This window comes from Neolamprologus brichardi, chromosome 5, assembly GCF_056152115.1.
Source record: "Neolamprologus brichardi isolate AB-2024 chromosome 5, ASM5615211v1, whole genome shotgun sequence".
NCBI classification, from domain to species: domain Eukaryota; kingdom Metazoa; phylum Chordata; class Actinopteri; order Cichliformes; family Cichlidae; genus Neolamprologus; species Neolamprologus brichardi.
In genome coordinates this window covers 345,958-364,621 of record NC_142108.1, presented here as the reverse complement: position 1 = coordinate 364,621, position 18,664 = coordinate 345,958, and the positions used below count along the sequence as shown (strand labels likewise).

General features: G+C 39.8%; 1 protein-coding gene across 2 annotated transcripts; it reads left to right on the top strand.

The window, feature by feature from the left end:
• Positions 1 to 1,561: 1,561 nt before the first annotated feature.
• Positions 1,562 to 4,145, top strand: LOC102788146 (transcription factor 15-like). 2 transcript variants are annotated; one of them, XR_015719068.1, is made up of 2 exons: positions 1,562 to 2,558; positions 2,905 to 2,975. XR_015719068.1 is itself a non-coding variant. In XM_087841237.1 (2 exons), the coding sequence occupies exons 1-2, from the start codon at positions 1,693 to 1,695 to the stop codon at positions 2,968 to 2,970; spliced, it is 519 nt and encodes a 172-aa protein (XP_087697363.1). In that variant the 5' UTR covers positions 1,562 to 1,692; the 3' UTR covers positions 2,971 to 4,145. The 2 variants fall into 2 exon arrangements, 1 of the variants encoding a protein (XP_087697363.1); XM_087841237.1 differs by having other exon boundaries at positions 1,562 to 2,145; positions 2,905 to 4,145.
• Positions 4,146 to 18,664: the final 14,519 nt, after the last annotated feature.

The following is an 18,664-nucleotide window of genomic DNA, read 5'->3' as shown; positions in this document are numbered from 1 at the left end:
TTCTTATGAAGACGATGAGTTTCTGCCATTCTTGTAAAAATGTTTCAGTGGTATGTTGTGCTGATCAGCTGATCAACAGTCAATCAAAATACATTAAAACACTTAAAAGTTGTCGTTATGTGAAAGCTTTGTTGTTTATTTCACATCCTCTTGTAATTGCTGGCCTCGTGGGATTTCTACACCTAAACGAAATCAGACAAGCTGGAGCAACTTTGGCTGAAGAGACAAAGAACTTGAAAGGAAGTTCAAAATTTAAGAGGAAATTCCAAAGTGCTGAGCTGATGAGATGTTTGCTAGCTATATATAACTGTATGGCATTTACACGGTGTCACCAGTCACAGGTAATTTCAGAAAGACAACCATTCTCATGGTGCCTTGGATGATAGTGGTGGAGAGTACCTCTAAAATGGTCCTCTAAAGTCTGTACAGACTGTTTACTGTCAACCATAAAACATATATTCAGCTTCTTTATTTATATGAAGCAGCAATGTACTAACATTCAAATCCTTTGTTACAAGTTATAGATACATTTATTTAATTTGTCAATTAAATAAATGCATTTAAATGGTAAATTAAATGTTTCCGCCCCTGTATGATTGTAATAATGCAATATTATGACTGTTCAGCTGCTTAATTGTTTTTGCTCATTGAGTCTAATGATGAGAGGAGTCTGTTACTAGTGTATCCTCCCTTCATTTAACCTATAAAGCTGAAGTTTGTGCACTGCATTGACAGGTGTTTCAAATTGACATTGTGACTGCATTCGTTTTATCTGTTAATGATGCTATTGTGTTATTATTAATAACTTTCACTTAAATCTGGCAAATATTGTGGACTTTATGTACGACACCTTTTTGGACTCTACTGCTACTGTTTACAAGAAAACTGTTTAACTACCTGAGTTTATAGAAACGACCATACAATGATTATTTGAGGATCTCATATGTTCTAAAAATCATCAAAGAATCTTGAATATCGTCAAAAATACTGAAAAAGCACAGCCCTGTCCTCATGTTTTGAGTGGGGTGTATTTTTCCCCATTTAACCTTCAAATGGTTCGCAGATAATGATACATGTATTTATTTATTTAACTCGCAGACAGTGTCATAGGATGTCACATGAACTGTGTATAGCAGAAGGGAGATATTCAGAATGATACTTAAGGCTCAGGGCATTTGTGTAACCAGCTGTTTCATGTTGTGGTTTGCTGAGATATTGTTATATTGACTAATTTACATCTTTGCTCAGTGTTATTTCAAACAACGTACCATACTGTCTAAAACGACCCTAATCTCCAGTAGCTGACAGATAAAGACCAGATCAGATTTGTTTTTATTTTAACGATCGAGATTTGTCATCTTCTTTTGTGCCTTTTTGCTCTACACTCTCCACGTGACGCGTCCATTTGTGTTACACATATCATCAAATGAACACCAGACTTTAACAACGAACATTTGGGAAAATGGAAGTGTCTGCCTCTGCTCCACCCCTCACGTAAAGCTGGCAGACTACTGTATACTGTATAAGAGCCCTGCCTGTCACGCTGACTATCACACAGGAGGAGGGTGTCAGAGCGTATTGGGGAAGTCTGTTGGCTTGGAGCTACTGCAACTTTTACGCACGACTCTTGTCTCCATGCCGCTGTTTTCCACTTGAATATAAGGGATTGATTTCCCCGCCTGCCTTTGAGTAATGGCTTTCACTATGCTGAGACCCGTCTCCACGCATCCCTTCTCTTACCCCGCGGACCTAACCTTGATGTCGGACGACGAGGAAGGGAACCGCAGCGAGAGTGACGGCAGCACCGATCAGGGGTACGGGCGGGAGTCCGGCGGAGTTGTAGTCGGACAGCGGAACGCTGCCAACGCCAGAGAGAGACACCGGACCCAGAACGTCAATACAGCCTTCACGGCGCTGCGGACGCTCATCCCCACCGAGCCGGTGGACAGAAAACTCTCCAAAATCGAGACGCTGCGCCTGGCATCCAGCTATATTTCTCACCTGGCCAACGTGCTGGTGGTAGGAGACGGGAGAGAGGGCGAACAGCCGTGCCTGAGTGCTGTGTACAGAGAAGTGAAGGGGGGTGGGCAGGGCAAACAGCCCCGGACTATCTGCACATTCTGCCTCAGCAACCAGCGCAAAGGGGTAACATACTCAGAAGATACTCAGCGCACCAGCATACACGACACTACATTTATTATGTTCTGTACTTTCTGCCTCGAGCGATGCGCACACGTATAGCTTATATTATTAAAACCAGTCTCACTAAATCCGCGTTCTGTGGAATACAGCTTCTATTCGGGGTGAAAATCTATTTACAATTCCTGCACCATTTCTGCTGCAGGACATAAGGAAGGATGCAATTATGGGCGTTGCTAATTCCAAAAGGTTCCAATATTTATGAGAAACATACACGATGGATACACACCGTGCTGGACTTTCTGATAAACAAACACTTCAGAAGACATGTGCACTTAGAACTTACGACGTGTCCGCTTTTATCGACAGATGAGGAAATACGAAAATGACAAATTCAGAAAAGAGCTTTGGTCAGATTGGTAAGCACAGCTTAAAGATAGCTAGTAAAAACCCACTATATTAATTGTTGAATATTGTTTTCAGGTAGTGTAGACCTGACAATGTGCTTTAATGAATTCTAATGAGTGATTTTTTAAATTCTGTTATTTTGCAAATAATTTGAGAGATTAATTTAGAGACTTTAGTGTAAAGCATATAACGCATTTTACACTGACAACCGTGTTTGTGAAAAATCTAATAATTTATAAGTGTCATATCATAACTGTGTAATTGCAACGATCCAGAGTGCAATGAGTTACTTTCCATGGGTGCGCAGAGATGATGACAGTACTGAAACTGAAGGTGATTATTCATCTTTGTTCACAGGTGAAGGACAGACGAGACTGTGTGAAAATGCATGGAAACAGTGTGAGACAGCTAAGTCGACGATGAAAGTGTCTAAACTGGAGCAGTGTGGGATTTTTTTCTTCCTCCCAGCAGATATTCCTAGAGACTTGAAGCATCTCAGCACTACAGCAGTCCTCTTACTTTGTGAGGCTTTGTCTGGTTATTTAGTGAGACAGGAGGATTGCCAAGTGAACTACCTGTATGTCTCCAGCAGCTGCCAGAAATCCAGTACACAAATTGTTACTGTTTGGGGTATAGTGGATAAATAATATGAAATTATACCATTGTGACATACAAAGTGAGCAGCACTAAGAAGGTTACTTACATGCATACATTAGATGAACAGATCTTACATGTTAGGGGAACAGAAATCCAGACTAACCCTAGATCAATAATGGGGTTACACTTATATACAGCACATCACTCACCTAAAGTATGATTACTAATAGTTGGAAGCTATGAACCAAAACAAAATAAAAAATGGAGAATACTTTAAATCTGTAACATCCTAGAACTCTATGTCCAAGAGTACTTTGTTTTGTACTTTAAACATTTTTAGTACAAGTACAATTCACTTTGCATTTACAGTGACTCATATCAAATTGCACTTACAATGAAACTGTTGAGCCTTACCACACTGATGATAATAACCAGTGCTTTAACTGTTGAGTAGAAAAAGATGCTGCTGATTCAAAGAGTATCATCCAAAGTAGTCTTAAGTTCCTGGAAATATCATAAAGAACATAATAAAAATGTCAAGTAATCCATAAAAATGTTAGTATAATTGCACAGTTTTTAAATATAATTTGGGATAATTTAAAGATATATCGGAATACATAATTACATGTCATCTGTTATACCACTATTACCTGTCGAGCTAATTGACTGATTGATTATTGCACGGAGCAATAAAACATATTATCAGTGTTTTTTACTGGTTCCAATGTACAAATATGGGTTTTATCATGCACAAATCTTACTAATGTCATTCCTATTTGTGATTAGAAACAAAAGAAAACAAACAAACAAACAAAAACAATGGTTTGATCTGGTCTAATGAACATTCACAAACACTTTGGTGCTGGTCCTCAAGATGTTTGTGTGAAGCTTTTCTCTCAAATTGATCTATGCACCTGAATAGTTTCTGGAGTGTCAGAGGAGATATCTGAGAGGCAATGTTTTTATCTACATGTTTTTATCTACTTTGAGATTAAATTTATTTTTACATAGGCATGGCTCTCTTGTATTTTTCTGTCAACATAGCAATAAGCATGTGATGAGATCATTAAAGGTCCCCTTTGCCTGTTAAAGGGTTTTTTTTATTGGTGATGCACAGAAACTGTTTTTGTGACACAATATTTGCCATATTTTGAAACATATAACAAAGCTGAACAAAGCTTACAATTTGTTTCCTGGGTAGGTTCACTCAATGTAAGTAAATAAACTGAGTTTAAGCAATAAATAAATAAACAATGTCAACATTTCTCTACTTGTTACAGACCTGTAGTGGTAACGTCTTTATAGTTTTGTTCATTCAGGCCCCCAGCCGATACAATAGAGCCCAAAGCAGAAAAAGGCTAACTGGTTATCATGCAAGAATCCATGATCGACTCATTTCATCAGAAGTGATTTATTTGCATGTCACATTTACATTGTTGTCCTTTGTTTCTCTTTGGTAACATTTTTTTTAATAAATAAAAATTGCACACAAACAGACCAGAAGAAGAAAAAAAAGCTTTTTAGATGCGCTCATAGTGATAACCATGAAACTCCATTCAAGGCCCACCAGCATGTTCAAACAAGTTGTGTGTGTGAGTAAGTAAGAGTTCTTGTAACATCTCTTGTGGTGACTGATGATTACTTCTTGATGGAAATATCAAGAACTGCACAAGTTTATCCATGGACTAGAGGAAGAGACAAAGATTTAATTTTGGTAGAGCTTCAAGTTTTTTCATAAACGTTTGTAGTCTCCTAAAAAAGGCCTAATTTGTTTACATGACCTCTGCTCCATTCACAGTTTTGCAAATTTGGAGGCAGGGTCTACACAAATAAAGAAATCTACGGACTGATCTGTGCATAACTCCACTTTGGTAGTATATCATTTTAGTTGGGATTCACATGTGGTGTTTATCAGTCACGGCTAATATCACCTACCACCCTGTGTGCAGACAAACACAGCTGCTGCTGAATGTTAATGTTGTGGATTACATCAGACGAGCAGCGCTCTGGCCACATGAAGAGGCTGATGGGAGTACACCTTTTTACGGGGTTGAAGGATAAATGCCTGCATACTGACTGGAAAAATCTGCGTAGTATAACCGTGTGACCTCAGACAATGTCGTGAGAATAAAAGTGGACAAGCTGTCCACTGTGATGGATTATAGTACTCAATCTGCAAGTCTGCAAGCAGATTAGTTTGTGTGTATGTTAAAAGATTAGATTATTCTTTTTTCTGTTTGGTAAATATTCTTACAGTTAGGTCCATAAATATTTAAACAGAGAGAACTTTTTTCTAATTGTTGTTTCCTACATCACCACAATGAATTTGAAATGAAAAAACTCAGATGGAGTTGAAATGCAGACCTGCAGCTTTTATTCAACGGGTTGAACGAAAAAATTGCGTAAAAATGTGAGGAGCCAAAGCAATCTTAACACAATCCCTTAATTTCAGATGCTCAAAAGCAACAGGACAGATTAAATAACTGAAAATAAAATGTTCATTTCTAACACTTGGTTGAAAACCCTTTGCTGGCAATGACAGCCTGAAGTCTTGAACTGTTACTGAATATGTTTCAGTAAACAGGTGAAAAAGCTAAACTTGTGTCAGTGTCCAAATATATATGGACCTAACTGCGCTTGTGTTCTTGCTTAGAGCTACAGTAGAAGTTTAATAAACACAACAGTCTGTAAACGAAGCATCTGACAGTGAAAAGGAAACAAATAGTCTGGCTCAGTTAAATTCACCTCACTGTTAGATCCTTGTTGTTTTGTACAAAATCAGTCTGTAAAAACAACAGTTTTGTCTTTTGCAGTAATTATATGATGAATCCTTCTAGGCTTTTGTGCCAAGCTAATATATCTTGTACAATTTGTACATCTTGATCGCCGCGGCTGTTTGTGTTATATCAGTGCAGCCACAAAGAGTTCCTGTTTAATACAAGTCAGACTCGGGAACATTTTTAGAGCTTTTTAAAATGTCAGCTAGAATAACAATTAAGATTAGCTTAATAATAACAAAAAATGAAGATTGTAAGAATTTTTTAGGGTCTGAAACACATCTGTTGTAGGTTCTAATTAAACAATAGTAAGATCTAGTCAAATCTATGTAGGCTTGTTTATTCCCATGATACTAAGGCCGAAACACGTTCAGCATAGAAAGACTGTGCTATACCAAAAATACCATTTACAGTATTTGGTTTGTTGCTAACTTATAGACTTGCAGTGTAGTGGATTTGGGATATTTGGAGAGACTAAATTGCAATGCCATTTGCTTCTAATTACAAATCAAGGCTATATTTTTCAAATAAACTAAATGCTTTTTCACATTTTTAAGTTTTGAAAAATGAATTCCTAACAGTGCTGTGGTTTGTTTTGCTGAGTTCTCCCTGAGTTCTTTATTTTGCCCTAAATAATCTAAAAACAATGTCTGTATGAGTAAACTGCAATTTGTCTCACAGTTGCATCTTGTGCAAGAATGCTAAATGTTGCCAGCAGATTGTTACTGTAGACAATCTTAACAATCCTAATTTGTGAAAACATGAGATTTGTCTATAATCTGAATTTTCAACTAGTTTTCAAGTGGTTTCGTCTGGTTTATATTTCTGACCACATGCCCTTGGTCCCCTTGTGACAGCACATGTAGCATTCTTGCATGTAGACAGCATTTCTTTAAGTTTTCATTCCCACAAATAGTAGAACTCAAAGTTCATCTTGATTTATTATATGACTAAACTGAATCCTCTAAGTCTCGAAGTGATGTTTGGAGGTACACCCCTCTGAAAGAAAGTTATTGCAGTCCTTGGAGGCAGCACAAATAACTGCACACTTGCATAAAGCATCCCAACCCTCCAGTTCTCTCCACCAGTCAGTGCTAAAACCTAATTAGAAGCTGCTGTGTGAGCTTATCTGATAACTGTAAGAGCCCTGTGGAGCTCGATAAATGGGTCCCAGCGGCCTTTGTTCCCCTTGACAGGAAGATGTCATAGAAGCACAGGAAGGGGAAAAAAAGCTCCAGTGCTCGACCTTACTGACACCCTCCCTGTGGGGCCCGAGGCCCTGGGTCACTGCCAGCTTTGACATCAGTCGGGGCCCAGATGGCCTGTTACACTCATCTGATGCTTATTTTAATTCCTGGATGGGAATGTCTCCAAAAAGACAGTGAAAATCAGTCAACAACTGTACAGTGAACTTACTGTAAACTGTCAGCTAGCATGATATTTATGGCACACACAATCAGTTACTTAATTGGTTTTGATAGCTGTGACAAATTTACTGACCCAAAACAAGCAGCAATAACAGACTTGAATAGTTATGGTCACAGTTACACAGAAAGGGAAACATTCACGTATATTTCTAAATGTATTTCTACACCTTACTAATAAATCAAGGAGTAAGGAAAGTGCTTACAAGTGCCCTGAAACAGGAAGCCAACTGACATATCATATGTACCATCAGATGCAGGTCCTCTGACACATCATTAGCTCTTAAAAAATGTGAACATATGCATGTCATCTTCCCCAGTATCCTATACCTGATGTCTCTTTCACATCTAAGACGGATAAATGCACCACAATGAAACTCAGAAACAGAACACAGAGCACAGATGAAGCAGAGACAACAACAGGAAGTCTGGTGATTTATGTTGGAATCACACCCCCACTTGGATCAAGGTTACCAGAGTCCAAACATCAGAACACAGAGCAGTGATGAAAATCCACATGTGACCAGAAACTCCCAGTGGCCACAACCAAGAGTGAAGACTAGGGATGGGTACCGGTATCCGGTGCCATGATGGCACCGGTTCTGACATAAACGGTAGTAACCTGACAGAAAAGCAGCGCACATTTCGGTGCTTTTTTTTCCTGAGCTGTGATACACTTTAGTTTCTAGCCAATCATTTTACGTTTTGAGGATAGTAGGCGGGTCCATGTACGTACGTTCTTTTAGAGCAGAGCTACAGATTAAAAATGCCCAAGACGAAGCGGTCAAAAGTCTGGCTGTACTTCACAGCAAAAGATGCAAACTCAGCAGCTGCAACAAGTGCTTTAAGCTGATACTGTGATACTGTCAAAGGAGGTAACACCTCAAATCTGATGAAACACCTGGCGACGCATAGCGGTTTTTTAAGCCGAGAAATGCGCCGTATTTGATAGCTTGCTGCAAGACCTCACACCGAGCACATCTACTGCGGGTGTGGTGCCTGTTATCGGACCCGGAGTTAGCAACATCCCCCAAAAACACGAAGAGGAGAGTCCTGGCCCCTAGCCCTGCCAGTGTAGCAGAAATGATGAGGATGATGATGCAGCAGCAGCCGTTCTTCTCTGCGTGAGTAGCTTAATGTTGTTCTGTGTAATTTACGTTGAGTAGGCTAACCACGTTATTACATTAATGCATGTAAGGTGAACTAGCAAACATCATCATAGCTACATGCAGCTGTCTTCTTGTTTGATGGCAGATACTCCCTTCACCCTGGACAAAAAGGCTAAAATGACCAAAGAAAAAGTGGAAAACAGTTAAACATGAGAGGTTTTTGGACAAAGTTTGTGTTTTTTCCATTGTTTAAGCTGCTTCCAGCCAAGAGTGATACCATATATGCCCCATAGCTGCAGAAAAGGCTAACATTGTTATCTTTTTACAAAATAACAGTTGCACATGAGAGGTTTTTGGACCAATTTTGTGTTCTCCATTCTTTAAGCACCGGTTTGAGCACCGTTTAAGCACCGGCACCGTTTCAAAAGTACCGGTTTGGCACCGGTATCGGATAAAACCTAAACGATATCCATCCCTAGTGAAGACCAAACTGTAGTGAACACCGCTGAGTCACAAACATGCAGGTAGGTGACAACTAGTGATTTAGAGTCTAGACAGCACATCCCAGACAGCATGGTCAGCCCAGAAGAGGACCCATTAGCACCTCAAGAGTCCAGAGACAGTGAACAGATCCAGAAAGCACACCAGCAGGAACAACCAGGGAACCAGGCACACCCCTGAAGCACAGAATGGCACCCGCCCAAGCCCCATATTGTATTTACTTGGGTTATCTTTGTCTAATATTAAAATGAGTTTGATGAAAACATGACAAACTGAGATGGGGGAAAGCACTAAATTTCAGTGGCATCTTTGAGGTGATTCAGAAAAAGAACAATTTAATTCATCGGCTTTTTCCTGATTGATAACAAATAATGGGTGGAACATTTTATTTCCTTTGCACCATCAGAGACTTTTATGCTGTAATGTCTTCTGTTTCAGTCATATGTCACAGAATTAGGATTTTTCATTACTAAAACAAAAACTGTAGAATTGGGACCAACAGTAGTGTACGCCTGCACACAAGAGCCTGTGCATTAGTCAGCTGATAACTTTTAGATACAGGACACATGATGGAAAGTATGAAGCAACCACCTCTGACTCGTGTGGTTTCTCATTAAAGTTAGTGATATCCCTGTACATGACTGTATAAAATTCCATCTGAACATAAATTATTCTGTCAAAGTCATCAGCAGCACTTTCCCCATCTTCAGCTCCATCTGGTAAGCATTAGTGGGAGATACCATGGGGCATATAGGAAGGGCTAAGATTGCGATACTGTTTCCCTCCACCACATTTAGCCCTAAACAGACCCTTATGGTGCTGTAGCTCAACTGTTTGACATTAGCGATACCTTCCGCCCCCTCACTAACCCTGAAGTTGGTTCCCTACCAGCCAGTCTGTCAGAGAAGATAACGACTGGACACGGACTGTGGGCCCTTTCAAGGGACAGCGGTCTTGGATCGGCTGCCTCCGATTTTTATGATTGTTTTCCATGGATGGGTGGAGTGGGAGAGCAGGGAGCAACCTAATCCTTTGCAGCAGCCAAATAACAAGTGAATAGGCCGGACATAGCAATATATCTGTGTGCCATAACATTAGACTATATGAACAGCTATACTAAGGTATCTTCTTATGCTCTAGTGTACTTATTAAAGATGTACTTTTATCATGTTAGTTTTAAAGAGCACAAAATAAAACATAGTTGGAACAAAAGCTGCCGAATTTCTAGTTTTAGGGACTAGAATGTCGAAGCACTAATATGTTGCTTCATCCGTTAGTTTGTTTCCACTGTCATCAAAATCCCTGAGATGATTAAGCAAATTGTCACAATTTATTATCCCGTGTTGGTATCCATTTGAATAGGTCTTTAGCTTTGCAGATAGTGAGCTTGTGTGAAATTACTCAATGCATTAACCGAGGCATAGGCAACATAAAATCCTCCAAAAAGGCAATAACACATAATCTACAGAGCTAAAGAGCTTGGAAATCAAAAGGCATTCTGGGTTCTCATCCCCATATTGTTGTTCATGTAAAACCAAAACAAAATCTGATGCAAACAGAGCTGTAAACAGATTTCATCTTATTCAGATATCTCTGGGGATTTTCTGCACTATGATGGTGGTTCACTTCTTACTGGGCTACATCAATATTGTAACTTATGCTGCAAACCTAACCTGTTCCAGATTAGAGATCAAAAGGTCTGAAATTTCAATCACTGGCCAATCAAATCTCTCGAAAATAATGTCACACTTCTGGAAGATGCCTCAGACCTCTGTGGGCAGAGGGCCACAGAGTTGAGAGTCCATAGCATGAGTCACCCATAGCAGCCAGGCTGAGCACTGAGGACACTTGGGTGGAAGTCAGTCCCCGAGACGTAGATGCCATCAGTGAACAACTAAAAAGAAACAAACGAAAAGACAAACAAACAAAAAACAAAAGATTCACATCACCACAGCTTTGTTTTATACTGTATATATTTATCTGTATTTATTTGACCTAACTCTCAGCTCTGCACATGATTTCCTGTACACCCAGACCTAGTGTATGTCTACAAATGACAGACAAAAGATTTCAAGATTTTACTGAATCTTTATCTTATCTTCTGGTGCATTTTAGACCTGGCAACTCAGACATCCCCCCCAAACCACTGGTTCATCCCAAAGACAAAGCAGCCAGGCACAAGCTAAACAACACAGTGTATGCAGTGCAGTGAAACCAAACAGCTACTCTACAAACACATGAAACAACATAGGAGACTTACCTCAAAAGGACAAGACTCAGCTATACACCCGCACTTAAAGGAGAAAATACATCCTTTCAGGGATGCCATAGAGGAGTAAAAGAGGCCATCTAAACAGTGAACGACGGTCATTGAACAGAGGTGTAATGCCTTTATGATACATTTAATTTGGAAGTGAGGGAAATCCATGATACACCAAAATTTGAGTGCTATATTATCTAAAAGAGTGTGTGTGTTTTGTGTTGACACACCGTGCTCTCACAACGGACACTCTCTAGACTATTGTTTTCCTCCCAACATGCAAGTGGGAGGAAGTGGTGGAATGACCCAAGACATTAGTACAGACAATATCAGTCCAGCGGGGCAGGCCTCTGATTGCTCCGAGTTTGGCTGCTGCTCCTGGTGCTCTGTCTCAGCCTTAGGGCGGTGGTCCTTGATTTAGAGGTGAAAGGTGACTAATTTGTGGCCTGATTTCTCCCCTGTCAAAATAATGCAACAATATATCTGCACAGAAAGCTCTGAAGGAGGAAAGAGGCTGACTTCCGCAGTAACCCGATGCCTGTAACGGTCCCTAAAGATTTCATATGCTATTGTGTTTTCTCTTTTTTGGCTTTGTTTGATGACTCCTTTGCTTTTAAAAGAATCATGCTCCCTAAATATTTATATATCTAATCCTTACTAGATAAGTAAAACAGATTTTTCCTGGGTAACTAAATTCCCATTCTCTTTTGTGACATATAATCAAACTCTACTGTGCACTTCCCTTTGACCCTCTGTGTCACCACAGAGTAATTAAAGGTAGTGTGCTTGTGCAGAGAGATTCCCACACACAAAGCAACATATATTAAGTTGTGACATCACATAGAAAAATGTATCCGAGATGTAAGGAAGCATGGAAGTCTACATTTTAACTAGACATGAAGAATGAGCTTGGACCCAATAAATACAATTGTTCGCTGCTTGGAGCCTCCTGAATCTCGGAGATGGATGGGAGGAAGAATATACCTTGGAAAACTTTTGAACCAATTTCAACATCCACAGCAATTGTTTGGAGGATATCCTCAATCAGTTTTCCCAAAGAGCACAATGAATAGTCTCACTGACAGAAACCTACTGCCCCTAACAACCTCCATGACCTGCACGCTGTGCGCCATCAGAAATATGTCATCTTCTACTCCAACTACCTCTCAGAGAACAAAGCAAAAATAGGCTCCTGCTGTTTTAAACATCTCACTTATCTGATAAGCAGGGTATTTGGGAATATAAACAAGTTACATTAACCAAATGTCCCTGTTAAATGCAGTGTTGGTCAAATTACTTGAAAAAAGTAATCAGTAAGTAATTACTGATTATTCCGCACAACGGACACTAATGTTTTTGTCACTTTTTATGGAATCAAACTCAAAGTAAGGTCAGTACTTCCACGCTTTAAACGCTGCACGCTCATACTCTCTCTGCACTCGATATATGATCCATTGTTGATCTGCACACAGCTGTTGTCACAAACGTCGCACTCGCTTACGTCACTGTCATGAGACATTCTCGCAAAAAATCACGGTTTTAGTAACGCAGTGTTCCTACGGGAAAGTAACGGTAATCTAATTACCGTTTTTGGAATAGTAATCCCTTACTTTACTCGTTACTTGAAAAAAGTAATCGGATTACAGTAACACGTTACAAGTAACGCGTTACTGCCCATCTCTGGTTAAATGTTTTTGTACTATTTTTGATTAAAATTGCTGATGTGCGATATGATGACTGAATCCTATTTCCATTTTAGAATATTAAGAAGCAAGATCCTGATCATAAGGAAGTTTCAGAAATGCTAGATTGTATAATTTAAAAGGGAGATCATATGAAAGTAAAGAACATGATTTTTTGATTTGGAAAATTTGAAAGTAAGAGCTTTTGACATGCTAAGACCGTGCAAGAGACAGAAGGATGCCCTGCAAAAAACAAAACAAAAGTGTGCTGAGAGGGGATGCACAAGGTGAACCAGATTATATAGCTAAATACCGGATGAAAAGATGACTTCCAGCTCGAGCACTTTGTCAGGAGATGATTTTTCCAACACAACAATGAAACTGAATACAACCACCGAACATTATAATGCACAAGCAACTGCAACAGAACCTCTCCTCCACCTCCAAACATGTATACACAGATTTGTAATAGTTTGTTGTGATCCAATACTAAGGTTTGAAAGATCAAAAATTAAGACAAAAAAATATATTAATGCTAGTTTGCGCACTTTGAGGTCTTTATTTTTAATAAAGTTGATCTAAAATGTTTTTAAAACACACAAAACAGACTAAATTCTCAGCACTCCAACTTCGAAATAATAGTTATTATTTACAATATAATATAATATTAGAATATTTAACATTTTAAAGGCACATATTTAAAAAATATATTTGAAGATACTTATTTTTTCACTAAGAGATAAGAGAGCAAAAATTCTGTTTGCTTTAAAAATGTAAAATTTCATGGTTAAAAACCATATGTGCATAAATTATTATTCAAAACACAATTATTTGAAAGTCATTTTGGCCTAATTTATGAAATCATTGCAAAGACTGCAATAAACCAGTGAGCAAGAAGCCAACACTGTGCAAGAATCCTGATGCACAGCTGTGTGGTATACAGTATATTATGTTTCCACTACTCCTTAGGTGGCTTGCTGAAAGGAGACAGGCTGAAGAACAGCATGCATGTTTCTTAATGTTGGGGCGCCCCCTTTTAGACACAGCTGGCATAGTTTTGAGGTTTCATCAAGGAACTCAAAGCATACCATATTATCCCAACAGGCTCTCTTCCGGCTCCATGCATTTACAGTCATGAGAAAAAGAAGTTTTCACAGCACTCTGTGCAGTTTTGTGAATAACTAAGTGCACACCATGATTCAGCTGCTTGTAGAAACACCTTTGATATTTAAGTATTCATTAGAAACAAAATAATTGGACCAAAGAAATTGACACACCTTTCAGCCAAGAAAACAATAAAAATATGCTTCTGTAAGTTCATTTTAGTTTAATGTTTCTTCTTCTTCTCCTCATATTTTCAGTTTTTATCTGTCACACTAACACCCAATATGCAAGCTTGAGCCTGAGGAGAGCTACTGACGATGGGATATTTTGTGGAACACACTGACTCTTGGCTTGTTTCTTTAAGCCAAGAGGCAGCAAGCATTCCTTGTGAAATACAGGACAGTTAGAAAATATAAGCACAATGACGTCTTTCAGTCGTGTTTTCTTTGTGTACAAAAAATATACTACTTTGGTTTAAAAATACAATCCAGAATATCTTAATAATTGTTTAACGAGTCTCCAGTACTACAGTCTATGGCATAGGTGTCAAACTCCGGCCCGCGGGCCAAATTTGGCCTGCAGCCTAATTACATTTGGCCCGCGAAGCCATACCAAATTACTATTAGAGCTGGCCTACTGGTATTATACAGCTAATATATATATTGTTTAGTATTAAGCTTTGCTTGTTCCATATTCAGTTTTCCAGCAAAACTTATTTGAGTCCATAAGAAAAGATTCATTCTTATATCTGGAGGAAGATTTTTTTTCCAATAAATATTAATGTTAGCCCGCGACTTTGTTCCAGTTTTGAATTTTGGCCCACTGTGTATTTGACTTTGACACCCCTGCCATAAGTCATTGTTGATTTTGTCTTCATTCTCCATCCCCTGCCAAGCTGCACCTGTGATTCTGCAGCTGCTCGCTGATGAGCTGACAGATAAGATCTTTTCTTATCCTCTGCATCCTTACCCTATCACCTCTGCCTCCCACAGGGCGCCAGCCTGCCCTGTTGAAACACTATTTTTTTTCAGTGTTTCAACTGAAAAAATAGAATGCCATTGACCAAAAATAGAATGCCTTTGATCCCTTGTGATGTCATCATCTTGCTGAGAGAAAAAACCCTTAAATAGGAGCTTTGCTCTGTTAAACTTTGCTGCTCAACGGACCTTGACCTGACAGTAAGCAAACCCTTTTGGAGAGTTTTGAGAGAATTTCGCGTTACTTAGCAATTCACTGACCAAGCCGACACATTTCACCATGTCAGCTAACCCTTCCTTCAGCTCAAATGAGCTTGGAATAGTTAAAGGGAGCATTTTGGGAAACCACTACAAGGTAGAGGCTTTCCTTGGAGAAGGGGGCTTTGGTATTGTAGCCAAATGTCGTGATACCATGACCAACCGAGCTGTGGCTATTAAAGTCAACAAGAGCGACCCTGATATTCTGCAACAGGCAAAACTGGAAATTTTCATCCTGGAGCAGCTGAGAAGGTTGGATCCAGATGCCGCCAACATTGTTCAATGGAACGGCTTTTTCCACGACGGGGAGCGGGTTTGCTTAAAGTTCGAACTCCTCGATCAATGCCTGTGGGACTATATAGGGGACCGGAAAAACCAGGGTCTCCCCATAAGCGAAGTCAGGCCAATTTTAGGTCAGCTCACAAATGCTCTGTCCCACCTGGGTTCTGTGGGAATAGTGCACGCTGACCTCAAACCTGGAAACATCATGGTTGTAAACCGCCATGAGTCTCCCATCAAAGTCAGACTTATAGACTTTGGCCTCGCATGTCCAGCGTCTGCAGTGATGCCTGGTGACCGTGTGGGGACGGTTGGTTATAGTGCACCTGAGGTTATGCTTGGCCTTCCTTACAATGAAGCAAGTGACATGTGGTCTCTGGGGCTGGTGGCTGTGGAGCTTGGTACAGGGGTGCCACTCTACCCTGGAAATGAAGACTATGATGTTTTGAAATTCATCATAGAGACTCAGGGTCAGCCACCAGATCATGTTCTAGACTCTGGCGTGTACACTGAAGACTATTTCATTGAAGACAACCACAACCAACAGCGCTGGACATTTAAGACCGCCCAACAATTTCAGTACGAGACAGGATATGAGTCCCTGGAGACAAGATACATAAAACTGACGCGTCTCGATGACCTCGAACAAGTAATGATGTTTAGACGAGGACCTGAAAATGGCCAACGTTTGTTTGTAAGCTTAATTAAACAGATGTTGGCCTTGGATGCAAACCAGCGCATAACACCGTCGGAGCTTCTCCGGCATCCCTTTTTCAACCCTAAGAGTTCCCCTTGCATTGACATGAGTGCTGAAAGATCACAAAACCCTGTGGTCTTTCAGCACCCTTCAAACTTGAAATGCAAGAGATCAGAGAAAATCAACTGCAGTTTTCAAAACTCGGTTGAATTTTCTCAGCAAGTATTCGTCCACACATCAGCCAGCCCATCCTTCAGCTCAGATGAGCTTGAAATAGTTGAAGGGAGCATTTTGGGAAACCGCTACAAGGTAGAGGCTTTCCTCGGAGAAGGGGGCTTTGGTATTGTAGCCAAATGCTGTGATACCAAAACCAACCAAGCTGTGGCTATTAAGGTGAACAAGAACCGCACTGATATTCTGCAACAGGCAAAAAAGGAAATTTTCATCCTGGAGCAGCTGCGAAGGTTGGATCCAGATGCCGCCAACATTGTTCAATGGAACGGCTTTTTCCTTGACAGAGAGCGGGTTTGCCTGAAATTTGAACTCCTCGATCAATGCCTGTGGGACTATATACGGGACCCGAATAACCGGCGTCTCCCCATAAGCGAAGTCAGGCCAATTTTAGGTCAACTCACAAATGCTCTGTCCCACCTGGGTTTGTTGGGAATAGTGCACGCTGACCTCAAACCTGGAAACATCATGGTTGTAAATCGCTATGAGTCTCCAGTCAAAGTCAGACTTATAGACTTTGGCCTCGCATGTCCTGCGTCTGCAGTGATGCCTGGTGACCTTGTGGGGACAGTTGGTTATAGTGCACCTGAGGTTATGCTCGGCCTTCCTTATAACGAAGCATGTGACATGTGGTCTCTGGGGCTGGTGGCTGTTGAGCTTGTTATAGGGGTGCCACTCTACCCTGGAAAAAAATATTACGATGTTTTGAAATTCATCATAGAGATTCAGGGTCAGCCACCAGATCATGTTCTCGATCCTGGCGTGTACACTGAAGACTATTTCACAAAAGACAACTACAACTACAACCAACAACGCTGGACATTTAAGACCGCCCAACAATTTAAATACGAGACAGGATATGAATCTTTGGAGACAAGATACATAAAACTTAAACGTCTGGAAGACCTCGAACAAATAATGATGTTTAGACGAGGACCAGAAGATGGCCAACGCTTATTTGTCAGCCTAATTAAAGAGATGTTGGCCTTGGATGCACACCAGCGGATAACACCCTCTCAGGTTCTCCGGCATCCCTTTTTCAACCCTGGCCTCTCCAACAGGTTCCCAAGTATCAACATTGAAAAACCATACAGAGTCAATCTCCAGCATGGCATCTTCCACTCTGGACAAAAGTGATAAAAACACAAACTGGGGTTGGAAAAGCATATTAACAGCAAATTACACTGGAAACATAAATTAAGCTGCTCCAATAATTATCACTTTGGCTTTTTTTTTTTTTAAATTTTCACTCCCCCCACCCCAACCAGTCGCGGCAGATGACTGTCCCTTCCTGAGCCTGGTTCTGTCGAAAGTTTCTTCCTTTTTAAAGGGAGTTTTTCCTTCCCACTGTCGCTAAATGCTTGCTCATAGGGAATCTTTTGATTGCTGGGGTGGCCAAAACTCTAGGGGAACTAGCAATTCTTGTGAAAATTTAAAAAAAAAAGCCTACCAATATTCAAAGCAGAGCAGCGGACACCTTACCATCACATCAGTCCTTTAATCCGACCTAAAACACCATGTTTACAGAAATAAATTCCATACAAATTGGAAATAAATTGTTGTTTTTGATTGTTTATAAATATATAGTGATACCCTTCAGCCTCCTAGTAGACATACCTGTGTTATAAATGTGAAACTCCTCGATTTTCAGAAAAGTTGACCTCTGACCTTGAAGTCAATGTCACTGAGATTTAAGCTTCACAGAGATTTTCAGTAGATGCAACCATGGTATTGATTTGAAAAATCTACACAATCACAAACTTGGATGTCCACAGCGCCTCGCCATATACCAAAGATTAAGAGGTGGTTTTTTTCTAGGTTTTTATAAAGATTACAAAACACAAGTAACAAAAATGCCAACGCTATTGTCATTTTTGACAACGCTATTTTGATGTTGTCTAATGTAGTGCAAAAAAACAAAACAAACCCAAAATTTAATAAATAGAGTAAATAAGGTATACACTACATAGTATACAAAAGTTTAGTGGTCCACAATGGGGTCAATGAACAGAATGAAGGAAGTAAGTCTTTTATATGACAATGGTGTGAAAAAGCGTTTTCCAATTTATTTGTATGTTTGTCACACTTAAACATTTCAGATCATCAAACATTTTTTTTCTTTTTTATGTATAAAGAAAAATCCTTTAACTGTCCAGTTTTCTTGATGTTATGATGCTTCTACCACTGGTTTGTCATTAATAAATCAGACTTTGGCTGCTGC